The 14,442-nt window shown below is 42.6% G+C and overlaps 1 protein-coding gene across 2 annotated transcripts; it reads right to left on the bottom strand.

Moving 5' to 3' along the window:
• Nucleotides 1-2,705: 2,705 nt before the first annotated feature.
• On the bottom strand, nucleotides 2,706-11,776 carry ncaph (non-SMC condensin I complex, subunit H). Of its 2 annotated transcripts, none has more exons than XM_046345229.1 (18): nucleotides 11,615-11,776; nucleotides 10,867-11,086; nucleotides 10,662-10,752; nucleotides 10,387-10,479; nucleotides 9,754-9,871; nucleotides 9,405-9,556; nucleotides 8,703-8,892; nucleotides 8,288-8,370; nucleotides 7,792-8,012; nucleotides 6,270-6,415; nucleotides 6,034-6,140; nucleotides 5,593-5,712; nucleotides 4,990-5,097; nucleotides 4,627-4,773; nucleotides 4,301-4,411; nucleotides 3,904-3,983; nucleotides 3,548-3,623; nucleotides 2,706-3,127 (listed from the first exon to the last, which is right to left on the bottom strand). In XM_046345229.1, exons 2-18 carry the CDS (start codon nucleotides 11,079-11,081, stop codon nucleotides 3,068-3,070), a joined length of 2,118 nt encoding a protein of 705 aa, XP_046201185.1. In that variant the 5' UTR covers nucleotides 11,082-11,086; nucleotides 11,615-11,776; the 3' UTR covers nucleotides 2,706-3,067. The 2 variants fall into 2 exon arrangements, with proteins under 2 accessions (XP_046201185.1, XP_046201186.1); XM_046345230.1 differs by having other exon boundaries at nucleotides 3,904-3,980.
• Nucleotides 11,777-14,442: the final 2,666 nt, after the last annotated feature.

The raw sequence follows: 14,442 nt of genomic DNA, 5'->3' as shown, positions 1-14,442 counted from the left end.
CAGTGGAGGAAAAAGTACTAAATTGCCATACTTGAGTAAAAGTAAAGATATCTATATAGAAAATGACTCAAGTAAAAGTGAGTTACCCAGTAAAATACTACTTGAGTAAAAGTCTAAAAGTATTTGGTTTTAAATATACTTAAGGATCAAAAGTAAATATAATTGCTAAAATGTACTTATGTATCAAAAGTAAAAGTATAAACCATTTCAAATTTCTTATATTAATCAAATCAGATGACATCATTTATTTTATTACCGGATAGCCAGGGGCACACTCCAACATTCAGACATCATTTACAAACAAAGCATTTGTGTTTAGTGAGTCCGCCAGATCAGAGGCAGTAGGGACGATCAGGGATGTTCTCTTGATAAATGTGTAAATTGGACCATTTTCCTGTCAAAATGAAATTAGTACTTTTGGGTGTCAGGAAAAATGTATGGAGTAATAAGTACATTATTTTCTTCGGGAATGTAGTGTAGTACTTTGTTGAAGCACCTTTGGATGCTATTACGGCCTCAATTCTTCTTGGGTATGACATTACAAGCTTGGCACACCTGTATTTGGGGAGTTTCTCCCATTCTTCTCTGCAGATCCTCTCAAGCTCTGTCAGGTTGGATGGGGAGTGACGCTGCACCGCTATTTTCAGATCTCTCCAGAGATTTTCGATTGGGTTCAAGTCCGGGCTATGGCTCAGCCACTCAAGGGCTCACTCAGAGACTTGTCCTGAAGCCACTCCTCCTTTGCTCCGTAAATGTTTCCCTCGATCCTTACTAGTCTCCCAGTCCCTGCCGCTGAAAAACATCCGCACAGCATGATGCTGCAAGCACCATGCTTCACCGTAGGGATGGTGCCAGGTTTCCTCCAGACGTGTCGCTTAGCATTCAGGCCAAATAGTTCTTGGCTTCATCAGACCAGAGAATCTTGTTTCTCATAGTCTGCGAGTCCTTTAAGTGCCTAACTAGCATTGAAAAAGTTATTCCATTCTTCTCTAGCTATTGAAAAATATCTCCCTATCTTCTGAATCAAGCGTAAATGTAATGTCAGTGGCCTATGCTTCAGAGGGGGGAGGGGCAGGTAGCCTAAACACATACAGGCATAGATTTTCAGCTTGCAGGCAGAGACTGGAATACATTTTTGAGTGAGGGCTTTGCAAAGGCGGTTTGTTTGCCTGGAATGTAAAATAAAATTATTAACTGTTTCCCATGCTTTTAAAATAAAGGCTATTTTCCAGAACAGTATGGATCACTTTCTTTCAAGGTTCCATTTCTGTTCCTTGAATTAAACGTTTCTTTGTTTTTCAGATTTTCAGTTCTGTTCCCTGAACCGGCTTCAAACCCTGGTTTCTCTGTAATACTACGAGCCACCTAGAAATTGTATATTAGCTTTAGCTAGCCTAGATAGGTTCCCAATCTCCCAACTAGCTACCAAGGAGCTATTTCAGGTTATCAATCAAGTTCGAGTAGCTAGCTTGTCTAACTATATTAGATGGCAAGGCTGGTATATTTCAGAAAAGTAAGCAATTACTAAATAAGACTCACATTCCTTTCAATCTTTTACCCAGATTTCTAGCAGATGCAGATAAGCATATTTAGTAAAAATAAAACAAAACACCAGTCAAGAGGATACAGACCGCTCAAGAGGTATGCTTAGACATGCAGGGACATTTACATAAATATATACCTTTTTTTACATAACCATTATGCTTAATTGTATGGCTTTAGATTGCAGTTAAACACAGTTTCAGGTGTTTGAAAAAAGCTAAACTCTCCAATTTACAGACGGAGGGCCTAGCCCTCTAGACCACCCCCCAGTTATACTCACATATGTGCCCCCTCTGATTTTCTGGGGTGCATGACTCCCCTCTTAACATCTCAGTGATAAAGATGGATGTTGTCTAACAGGATGGATCTCACATGCTGAGATGGGCTACTATATCTGACGGCGGTTCAGACAAGCTTTTAGGTCGACAGTCTTGTGCTGCTACTGGTAGGCTGTTTGCTGTAAGCTTTTGATGCTTACAGACAAGTGTCAAGCTAAATCTCCTCATACAGCACGTTATGTGATACCCCGTTAATGCTGAGTGAGTCTATGGAAAGCAATTATTGCATTTACATTTGTCATTTAGCACTTATCTAGAGTGATTTATAGTAGTCGCATGCATACATTTTTGCAGTGCACTTTAAAAGCAGATAATGACAAATTCCAAATGTAGTGTGTCAGTCAAGGTATGGAATGGGGTGTGCGATGCCCTGCATTCATCATTCCATATAGAATCATGTTGAATAGAGTTTGAGGCAGTGTAACATGTATACAAAATATTCTCAGACTATAACCTTGCAAACCTCCCTCTACAGCCAGCCATGTGTGCGTGATTGGACCCAAGCCCAGTCACACCTGCTGTACCAGTCATGCTGATGCAGTATCACCCAGCCCATCTGCACTGCTAACCCTGACCAACCGGTTTTAACCATGTGGCTGCGTAACAAATGGCACTTTATTGCCTTAAGGCTCTGGTAAAAGGTAGTGCACTATGTAAGGAAAAGGGTGCCATTTGGGACACACCCTCTCTGTGACAAGGCTGCAGGGAGTTCGCTACAATCCAATGACGTCTGTTTACTGTAGAATAAGGTGCAGCATAAATAACCATTCGCTAAAAAAGGGCTAACCTGCAGTTTGCTTTTGTTTGTACACAGAAAACAGGTAATTTAGAAAACAAATGTTTTATTTGTTTTGGTATGTATGTACATTCCACCGTTGTGAGGAAGGCAGGAGTGAAGGATTTATATTATCTACACACAATAGACGTAGAGGGGGGAAAAAAGGACAGATTAAACAAAGTACAGGTAAATGTTTAAAACACTTCAGGTAATAAAATAGATGAGTCATTTTAAAAAGGGCCACTTATTATACAATTGAGAAATAACATCTTTCACAGGCTCAAAATCTAAATGTGAGGGTGCCTTTGCTTGACATGAATGGCCCATAATTCATCATATACATAGAAAAAGTGAAATTAAGCATATTGAAGAGAAAAGGCAATAACTCTGTCCCATTGTCTATCCCTTTTCATTGACCTTGCTTGATGATGATATCTGACATGTCGTCCACCTTGATGAGCTCCAAATTCTGTTGAATGAAACAATGAATGAGTGAGTGCTGTGATGAACTCTTCCGTCACTCAACAACAAAGTGATAACAGTTGATACCGATGACTATCTGAAATTAAAGACTAATTTAAAGTTTATTTGGCTGCGTTTACACAGGCAGCCCAATAATTGTATTTTTTTGACCAATCAGATCAGCTCTGAAAAGGATCTGATATGAAAATCTCATGTGATTGGTCACGTGAAGACCAATTAGTGAATATCAAACATGGGCTGCCTGTGTAAACGCAGCCTATTTAGCACAGCCAAGATCAATTAAAGTACACCATGATTCCTTCCACAAACCCTCTCAACTAATAAAACCTCAACATAATAACCATGTCTAGAACCAAATTATTTTAGGAATGCTATGATGCTGGCAGTCAGAGGAGTAGCTACTCACCTTCTCATTGGCCAAGTGCAGCAGGGCGACAAATGCCAGGGGCACGGACAGGTTCTGAGCCATGTTGGGGGGCAAGCTTAAGTGACAGGAGAGGAAGGAGAAGACATGGGGTTTATTACATTATTTATCAGCACGCATGTCCTATCTACATCCATTTGAGCAAATGAATGTTTGGACCATCCAAAGGCCCTCAGTTGGCAGCAGTCTAAATAAATTATAAATGTCCATCTAGCTACTAGTTTAAGAAAAAAATAAGCAAATCCACCACAATTTCCAAATTGTTCTCCAATGGCAGCTGAGAAAGAACACTAGAGCCATTTGAGAATGGGCCCAGTGCTGATATTAAGTCTGGGTACCTTTGACGCAGGGTCTGTGTGGTCTGGCTGAAGACCTTCTCCCCAGACACTTCTGAAGTCTCCACATTTTCAACCTCCTGCTGAGAACACAACACTGTTAATCACAAGGAAGCAGTCCTGGGTTCAAATACTTTTAAAAATAATTTCAAATACTTCATTTGAGCTTGATTGCGCATGCCTGTTACAATGGTACCGATAGTAAAATGCAAACACTGCCCACCTGGCACTCCAGGCAGACTTAAGCAAACACTTAAAGTATTTGAACGATTTTAAATAGTATTTGAACCCAGGTCTGTAGGGAAGAGGCATTGAGAAAAAAAAAAACATTTGCAGACCACACAAAATTACAATCAATGAGACCTGGGGGGAAAGAAACATTGAAATACTTCAAATTAACCTTGGCTGGTTTTTCCAGACTGTCAGTCAGAAGATTCCACATGGTGTTCTTGAGCCTCTTCATGTCCATCTTCTTGGCTGTCTTGGCGTAGTTTATCTCAATCTTGTTCACCTGAAATGAAAAGTAAAGCTAGGCTTAACATTTAAAGGGATAATTCAGCCAATTTAGAAAACTAGATGTTGGTTCCCATGCCATGTAAGCAGTCTATGGACAAGGTAAGACATCAAAACATGCTTTGGTCTTGTTTATCTGACCACGGTCTTCAAATGCAAACTTTTCAAAAACACACTTGCTAAACATTGGCTTCCCCTTCCCTCCAGTCTTACCCTGTATGGCTCGGGCACCAGGTCATCCTCCCCATAGGTGGACACGTCGTCATGGTCTTGTGAGGAGGCGGGGTTACCATCCCCAGAAGGCTGGGCGTCATCTGTACCCCCACTGAACCCTTCACCATCATCATCACTTTCACCACCCTTATATATATATATAGATTGATAGAGATGTAGGTAGAGATTAACCCATTATTTGAAGCAGCTACTAAACAATTGAGGGTCCAAAATGTGGCATTGATGAGGGATAAATAATGCTGTTATAATGGCTACTTATTACAAAGGTGAAATAAAAGGTATCCGAGGGAAATGAAACATTGAAAAAGACCGTGTGAGATTGACAGTCGGGTGGTTTCAGACCTGCAGTCCGGGGCAGAAGTTGGCTGTGTCATTGGCATTGTTGTAGTCGTAGTCTCCGATGCCTTCCCCCAGCTCTCCAGACAACCTCTTCTGACCCTCTTTACATAACTGACGTAGAACACACAAGTTAACTGACATACACACGTGATGTGCTCTGAGTGGCATCACAATTCTCACTTCTAATTAGTCAATGTTCACCACCAAGGTTCTACATTAAATGTGTCATTTCCCCCACTTTTTGTGTGTGTGTGTGTGTGTGTGTGTGTGTGTGTAAGAACAGTGAGAGAAAGAGAAAAGGATTGAAGGGGATAGGTAAAAGGGGTAATAAATAGGGCAGAGAGAAAGTGAGAGAAGGTGTGCGAAGCAAAAATGTTAATAGTACAATGGACAACATTGTAGCAGCATATCAGTTCCAGTCAGCTACGGTGATGAGGGTCTGATTGTGTCTGGTGGCGGCTGCACATTGTTTTAAGCACACCACTGTCCCCCTCTATCGCCATAGACACGCGGGGACAAGGTCAATTGGTGTGGGGTTACATTTACTTCTATGCATTTTTTTCCATGCTGGTTGTTGGGATAAAGAGAGTAGAAGGGAGACCGTACTGTGCTGGCGGGCTTAAGGCTGAGTTGGGACAGGGTCTCAGGGGGGAACTGGAAGTCTGCAGCCAGAGTGTTCTTCTTGTTTCTTGTGCTGAGGGCTGACTTGGTGTTCGTGGTAGCGGCCTGGGAGAACAGAAAGGAACATAAGACAGAAGTGAGAGAACTGTTTGAGTTCATATATGAATGGTGGGAAAACTCCATCCGCAACTACAATCACACTTCCTCTGTTGCAGTGACTAACATGAAACTGCCTCACACATAGCCTGGGATTGTTAAGACACTTGACCCACGTATTAGCATCAAAACAAATTTACACAATTGTCACAATGGCAATGCCTCAGAAAACTGGCATTTAGTGAGTGATATTCTTGGGTACGGATCAAAAAATGAGGATAAATTGAGAATGATTGCATCAGCGAACTAGAGGGGCAACCAAGGGCTTACTCTAGTGGTGCGGAAGTAGGTGTCAAAGTTGACATCGTCATTAAAGTCGATTTCAAAGGCCTTCTTTGGCTTTCTCTTGCGACCCTCCTTCTCAGGCATGTTGTCCTCTAAACACACAGAGCGAGACAAGAGAGCAAGAAGGGAAGAATTCAGATATATTTGGAGGGCAATGCTGTTAAGGGAATATCCCAAACATAGGTAAACAACATGACTCTCTGTGTACAACCACCACTAACTTTTGTGCAGAGGTTTGAAGCGCCAGTAGCCAGGGCCTGCCCAGGTAGCCATGGTCCTGGGGCTGAAGTAGGAGTACTCTCTGGGCTGATCGGACAGCTGCAGACACATGGTGGCTATGTCCCCCTCTCCGATGGGAATCACATCCCTGTGAACAGTCATAACATCACAGAACCATGTTCAAATTTATTTGAGATTCATTAGAAAAAGACAAAACATCAGTTATTTTTGTTCAGCCTAGACTTAATAAGAATGCCCCCATTTTTGTGTAAAATAACGAACTTACTAACACATCCTCAGTTCTGTAAGACAAATTTACTTCTGCTCTGATAAGTAACTCAATTCTAAAGCTTTATGTCTGGACTGAAGTTCAAATCAAAGTTAAGTTAAGTAGCTCATAGCCAGTTGTAAATCTGTTTCTATCCAGAGTCATCCTGACATCTAAACTGGATATAAAAGGGGCAACTTTTTACCCTTCTTATAAATTAATGATATACACTGAGTGCACAAAACATTAGCAACACTTGCCCTTTTCATGACAGACTGACCAGGTGAAAGCTATGATCCATTTTTGATGTCACTTGTTAAATCCACTTCAAATCAGTGTAGATGAAGGGGAGGAGACAGGTCAACAACAAAAAAGTTCAGCCTTGAGACATGGATTGTGTGCCATTCGGAGGGTGAATGGGCAAGACAAAATATTTCAGTGCCTTTGAACGGGGTCAGTAGTAGGTTCCAGGCGCACTGGTTTGTGTCAAGAACGGCAAAACTGCTTTGAAAACAGTTTATGCTCAACAGTTTTCAGTGTGTATCAAGAATGGTCCCACCACCCCAAGGACACCCAGCCAACATAACACAGCTGTGGGAAGCATTGGAGTCAACATGGGCCAGCATCCCTGTGGAACGCTTTCAACACCTCGTAGAGTCCATGCCCCGATGAATTGAGTCTGTTCTGAGGGAGGGGGCTGCAACTCAATAAAGCTTTGTACACCCAGTGTATACCCATTGACTCTTGAAGAACGTATCTTATAAATGCCTCATGAGCTAAGTTCAACGGTCATAGCCGATCAGAACATTAAATATACGCTTGTTTTACTCCAATGTCTGTAAACAAAATAGCCTCAAAACATGGTTAAAACAAATGTTTCTGGTCAGTCCCTGCATCCATAGCTCTCTATGAATTTGAGAGTGGTTACATTTCTCCAGCCTCATCCCTCAGCTTTTTGTTCTCGTTTCAACTGCTGACAGACGCTTTACTGGGTCTGAGTGTGTTACTGTCATAAAAAAATGTTTTAACACTCAGGAGATCATGGTAAAAACTCAAGACAGATCAAAGTCACTTCAAGCTACCTGACCCATTTAGAAATGGAATAACCCTTGGTGCCTCATGAAACATCCCTGGGATCCTCTACAGGGAGATACAAGCAGAGCACCAAAAAAATAAAAGTACTCAGTACATTACCCCTAGGTTGTTAACACCCTGTAAAAAAAACAAACAAACAAAAAAAAACTCAATATCCTCACCGTCCTCTCCCGGGCCCTCCAGCCTCACAGCGATCCTTGTGTTCCTTGGAGCCGTCGCCACCGTGTTCCTTGGAGCTGTCGCCACCATGGTCCCCCTGACCCTCCTCATAGTCGCCATCAAAATCATCCCCAAAGTCCTGACACTCCTCCTCGTCTGCCTCCGCGTTCACGTCAAACACGTGATCCCCCTGCTTTATCTTCTCCAGCATCTGGTTCACGGTCTGTATAGGACAAGAGTTTATATAGAGACTGTGGTTAAGATACTCTGAGGCTGTATAGCTACCGTTTCAAACTATACATCCAATTTGACCAATTGTATCATTCCCCCCAAAAAATAAAGACGAGTGTGTTCCAAATGGCACCCTATTCCCTATATAGTGCACTACTTTTGACCAGTGCTCTATAGGCCTTGGTCAAAAGTGGTGCACCATATAGGGACAAGGATGCCATTTGAGACACAGGCTGTGTATATTGGCAGTGTATATGTTGCGCTGACCTGGTCAGGGTTCCAGCTGGTGAAAGAGAAGTCTGCCAGGGAAGGGCAGATAGAGCTCTTCTCCTGGATCCGCTGGAGACCACCTGTCAATCACACAATCAACATCTTTACATGCTTGATACTAGTATCAGAACATGTAGACCAACTGCCAATACCTTAGCTAATAGCATCAGTAGAACCAGATGTGTCTGCTAAAATCAAGAGATACTATGCAAGTCCATTAGGGGGTAGTACACAACAAAAACAGCCCAGGGGCTGAATTTATCATGCATATAAGATTAGAAGTGCTGATGATATCAGGATCCCCTTATTCATATCATATTATTTAAAAAGAAAAACTGATCCTAAATCAGCACTTCTACTCTGAGGCGCTTGCTACATATGGCTCAAAGTGTGATGACACGGTCAGTGTTACCTGTGAAGGGCGTTGCAGGGACGTGCTGCGGTGGAGGCTGGGAGTAAGCGGGCCTGGAGTGCAACAGGGTCATGTGGGAGGGAAAGAGGAGCTCACAGCGACTGTCCTCACTGAACAACACTGACAGGAAGACACCTGCCGTGCTGCTCTCATCGAAGGACGACGCCATGCGCTGGAACATGGGGTCCACCTGGAGTTGGAGGGACGATAATGAGGAGGGGGATAATATGTGTGAGTTTACCATGAATGAGCTTTGTAGAAACTCACACGACCCAGGCTGGATCCATACGCTCAGGAAATATGATAATAAGGCCTCACATTAAATTAAGGCATTCCTAATCAATTCCACCTCTATTCAGTGTCTGGCTATCAGTCTCAAAGATTTCCAGGTGAATCCACAATGAACACAAGCGTAGCCTGGGTTGCATCCCAAAGGGCACCCTATTCCTTAAATAGTGCACTACTGTTGACCAGATCCTTCCCTATATTGCAGGTGTAGCATTTCACTAGACCAGCAATATACAGTATGTGTATGTGAACAATCAAATGTGATATAGGGAAGAGGGTGCCATTTGGGACTCAAGCACTGTTTGGCTACCAGTCTTGAAGATTTCCAACTGAATACATAATGAACACAACACACACAGGCATAGCCTGATCCTTTAACCCAGGCCAGTCCTGGAGCAGGAAACCATCCCTTACCTCACACTTCATCTCAGACTCAGAGCTGTTGATGTTGCTCAGGTTCTGCTCCACAGTCTTCTTGGGAGGCCTCTTCTTCTTCACCACCTGCTTAGCAGCCAGCTCACCTTCAGCCCCCTCCTCCATCTCTCCTCCTGCCCCTGCTCCATGCTCTACACACAGACAGACAAGGTTCAAACAGAAGCTGTAGATCTTTTATTAAATTACAGAAAGTCAGTGTTGCACCCTATTCCCTATATAGTGCACTATCCTATGGACCCTGGATAAATTTAGTGCACTATAGGGGGACTAGTTTGTCATTTGGAAAAAACAGGACAGTTTATAGATGTTATAGTTAAGAGGTGATTACCTTCCCCAGGCTTGGTCTCAGCACCCAGTCCTCCCAGCACTTTGTAGGCATCAGCATGGACAGCATCCACTCTGACCGCGTAAATCTTAGTGCTGGCGTCCAAGGTACCCGCTGCCACCTTGGCAAGGACAGAGAGGAATAGTATGAGATGGTTACTCTCCCATATAGCCAACAGACGCTAGGCCAGTAAAGTTAAATGAATAGTCTATCATAAGCTTAATTATTTAAGGGGCGGCAGGGTAGCCTAGTGGTTAGAGTGTTGGACTAGTAACCGATAGGTTGCAAGTTCAAATCCCCAAGCTGACAAGGTACAAATCTGTCGTTCTGTCCCTGAACAGGCAGTTAACCCACTGTTCCTAGGCCGTCATTGAAAATACAAATTTGTTCTTAACTGACTTGCCTAGTTAAATAAAGGTACAAATAAAATACATTTTTTGGAGTAGGCCTATAAAAACAATGACTATCTTAAGTGGTTGGGCTATAAGTGCATTTATTCTCTCTCCATTACCAGATTATACTTTCATCTCCTCAACAGTAGCACAAATCTGAAGAAAGTATTGTGTAAAGAGGAAATTCAAAGAGACAAATAAACAGAAACTACAACAATGGAATCATTTGTGTCTAAAGCCATACCTTGAAATTTGTGAGCTCAGAATCTTTCTGTTTGAGGATGTCAGCCATGTAGTCAATCAGGTGGAGACCAAAGGCATTCTTGGTGGTAATTTTCTACAAAAATAGAAGAAGGCTTTGAACATCTGAGATGCCAGTTTCTAATAACTTGCATGGTTGGAGATATGATGTAATAAGACATGAGGAGGGAGAGCAACAACATTTCCTTGGGATGGATTCTTCCCCTCTTAGAAGTGGCTGTTAAAGATAGTAAATATGTGAATGGACATTCTGCTTACATTTTCAGTGGAAAGTTTGATGCAGGTAGAGTAATGCTCTGAGATCTGTGCATTTGACAGCTTAGGCACAGCGGCAGGGGTCCCGGTGGTGCTGAATACAAACACGGATTGTATATCTTATACAAAGGTCTAACAAATCAATATGACACCTGTCAAGATCGAGTTAACTTAATTACTAACAAAAAGAGGGTTTGGGGTGCCCTACCTATGAGAGGTAGATTCATTAAATGAAGAGTCAGCGGCGGCTTGCAGATCAATGACCCGGGATCTGCGCCTCTGACGCCGCTCCAGCTCATCATCGTTGCCCGGGAAAGATGCGAGGAGCGGTGTGCTGATGGCGGCAGGAGAGGCGCCCTTGTGCTTCAGGGACGGTGAGGCCCACTGACGCACCCGGGAGATGGGTGTGGAGGATGCGCTCATCGTGACTGTCCGGGGGAGAAACGGACACAGTGATGTACTTTCAGTTCTCTATTCCTCTCTGCTTCCAAAAGTTGCATGTAGACAAGTTATACTGTAACTAGCTACCGTAGACATTATCTGTTAGATTCAACAGTTCGATGTAGGAACCTAGCTAACACTACCAATGCAAAGAAGGCTTGATTTGACCATCAAAGCAGTAATAACATTTTGTTGTTGGCAAGTAACCGTAGCTAGTTAGCAGGGCTGCAAGCAAAATCCAGCCTAGCTAGCTAATGTTAGCTAGATAGAGCAAGGTATCGTTTGTTATTGTTGTTACGGTTAGCAGTGATACCATCGTTAACTAACCAACGATATAGCTTAAAGACATGACACGCTGGATTAGTTTGCTAAATTGCTATAGGTATCTGACATCAGTGAGTGAACTAGCTAACGTTAGCTAACTTGCTATCCTACAGAACATGTTTTAGCTTACGCTAGCTAGCTACGAATGCTGGATGAAAACAAAAAAGCTGTAGCTCGATTTCATACATTACCTCGATTATATCCAACGCTTCTGCAACAGTGAACGTATCTTTCTTTATATAAAGGTTAAACTGCCTAAATTAACATGAAGCGTGTTTTACTTTGTACTAATGCACTTTTCTTCCTGAGAACATTTGAATTTTTGCGCCGAACGGTTTACGTAACGACAGGATGCGTCACCACGTGGATTCAAGAACGTAAACACTCAACTCCGCCCATACACACATTTTGGGCAGAGAGGTTTCTTGTGCATGCCACGACCTACTGTGCTGGCATGTACGATCAATCATGAACTGCCCCTATACTACCATTCTGTACTACCATGAAAATACATTTAAAACCAAATAAATCCCTAACTTCTACCATACCCTCCCCCAACGCAATTAAACGTTATCTATATCATGCTGAAACACTCCACCCATAGGATTGCTAAGCATGTCAACAACAATTTCTTTTTTTTGTACTTTGTTTATAGATTTTCAGATATAACAACAAAAACAGTACAACCCCAACTCCTCATCCTCCTATCCATCCATCCATCCCCTCCCTCCCACCAAGGCATCTATAAATGTAAGTTAAATAGGAATGAAAAACAGAAACAAACAGTAATAGAAACAAAAACAATGGGGGAAAAAGTTAGATAAAAATGCTTATCTGCACAAATCAACTACTTCTCTGATAGAGTTCAGTGTGTCAAATCGGAGGGTCTGCTGTCCGGACCTCTGGCAGTCTCTATGGGGGTGCCACAGGGTTCAATTCTTGGACCGACTCTCTTCTCTGTATACATCAATGAGGTCGCTCTTGCTGCTGGTGAGTCCCTGATCCACCTCTACGCAGACGACACCATTCTGTATACTTCCGGCCCTTCTTTGGACACTGTGTTAACAACCCTCCAGGCAAGCTTCAATGCCATACAACTCTCCTTCCGTGGCCTCCAATTGCTCTTAAATACAAGTAAAACTAAATCCATGCTCTTCAACCGATCGCTACCTGCACCTACCCGCCTGTCCAACATCACTACTCTGGACGGCTCTGACTTAGAATACGTGGACAACTACAAATACTTAGGTGTCTGGTTAGACTGTAAACTCTCCTTCCAGACCCATATCAAACATCTCCAATCCAAAGTTAAATCTAGAATTGGCTTCCTATTTCGCAACAAAGCATCCTTCACTCATGCTGCCAAACATACCCTTGTAAAACTGACCATCCTACCAATCCTCGACTTTGGCGATGTCATTTACAAAATAGCCTCCAATACCCTACTCAACAAATTGGATGCAGTCTATCACAGTGCAATCCGTTTTGTCACCAAAGCCCCATATACTACCCACCATTGCGACCTGTACGCTCTCGTTGGCTGGCCCTCGCTTCATACTCGTCGCCAAACCCACTGGCTCCATGTCATCTACAAGACCCTGCTAGGTAAAGTCCCCCTTATCTCAGCTCGCTGGTCACCATAGCATCTCCCACCTGTAGCACACGCTCCAGCAGGTATGTCTCTCTGGTCACCCCCAAAACCAATTCTTTCTTTGGCCGCCTCTCCTTCCAGTTCTCTGCTGCCAGTGACTGGAACGAACTGCAAAAATCTCTGAAACTGGAAACACTTATCTCCCTCACTAGCTTTAAGCACCAACTGTCAGAGCATCTTACAGATTACTGCACCTGTACATAGCCCACCTATAATTTAGCCCAAACAACTACCTCTTTCCCAACTGTATTTAATTTATTTATTTATTTTGCTCCTTTGCACCCCATTATTTTTATGTCTACTTTGCACATTCTTCCATTGCAAAACTACCATTCCAGTGTTTTACTTGCTATATTGTATTTACTTTGCCACCATGGCCTTTTTTGCCTTTACCTCCCTTCTCACCTCATTTGCTCACATTGTATATAGACTTGTTTATACTGTATTATTGACTGTATGTTTGTTTTACTCCATGTGTAACTCTCTGTCGTTGTATCTGTCGAACTGCTTTGCTTTATCTTGGCCAGGTCGGAATTGTAAATGAGAACTTGTTCTCAACTTGCCTACCTGGTTAAATAAAGGTGAAATAAAAATAAATAAATAAAATGGCCACTAGAACAGACATTACTGCTTACCAAACTATGCAAGTTACACTAAGTAAAAGACAGACTCTCCACGTATTGTATTAATGGGGACCAGGTTAAGCCAACTCTAAACGGCATGAGAGGACCTTAGTGAGAAAGTTATAATCGCAGCACAAAAGGCTTATAGGGCAGTATGAGCCACAGTCTAGGGGATTCTTGTCTTTTTTAAGCAAAACCGAATTAGTCGCCTGGGTAAGTGTCTGTGACAGTTTCTGTCTAGAAAGGATTTCATTGTACATTGAGCTGAGGATAGGGGATAATTTAGAGGAGAATGCTAAAAAAAATGTAACAGGGAAGCCATCAGGCCCAGGGGCTTTACCGCTCTGCATGAACTGAATTGCCAGAGTAGCTTCATCATCACTTATTGAGGCATCCATGTTGGTTTGTTCATCTGAATTGAGACAGGGGATGTCCAGATGTGTCAGGAACAGCCTCTGACGAGTAAAGAGCAAAATAGAATTGCTTAAATGAATTATTTTTAAATGTTATTTTATTTCACCTTTATTTAATCAGGTAGGCCAGTTGAGAACAAGTTCTCATTTACAACTGCGACGTGGCCAAGATAAAGCAAAGCAAAGCGACCAGCCACCGACAGCTGATGAAACTGTGGGTTTGCACAACTAAAGAATTTCTGCACAAACTGTCAGAAACAGTCTCAGGGAAGCTTATCTGCATGCTCAATGTCCTCACCAGGGTTTTCACCTGACTGCAGTACGGCGTCATA

The sequence above is a fragment of the Oncorhynchus gorbuscha genome, linkage group LG04 (genome assembly GCF_021184085.1).
Source record: "Oncorhynchus gorbuscha isolate QuinsamMale2020 ecotype Even-year linkage group LG04, OgorEven_v1.0, whole genome shotgun sequence".
Classification (NCBI taxonomy): domain Eukaryota; kingdom Metazoa; phylum Chordata; class Actinopteri; order Salmoniformes; family Salmonidae; genus Oncorhynchus; species Oncorhynchus gorbuscha.
This window is presented reverse-complemented; position numbering and strand designations above follow the sequence as displayed.

Coding starts and splice junctions, on each gene's coding strand:
- ncaph (XM_046345229.1), bottom strand. CDS start 11,081: ATGAGCGCATCCTCCACACCCATCTCCCGGGTGCGTCAGTGGGCCTCA. Junction 9,872..10,386: donor CTGAGCTCACAAATTTCAAG/GTATGGCTTTAG, acceptor GTCCTTGCCAAG/GTGGCAGCGGGTACCTTGGA. Junction 4,774..4,989: donor ACTTCTGCCCCGGACTGCAG/GTCTGAAACCAC, acceptor TATATATATAAG/GGTGGTGAAAGTGATGATGA.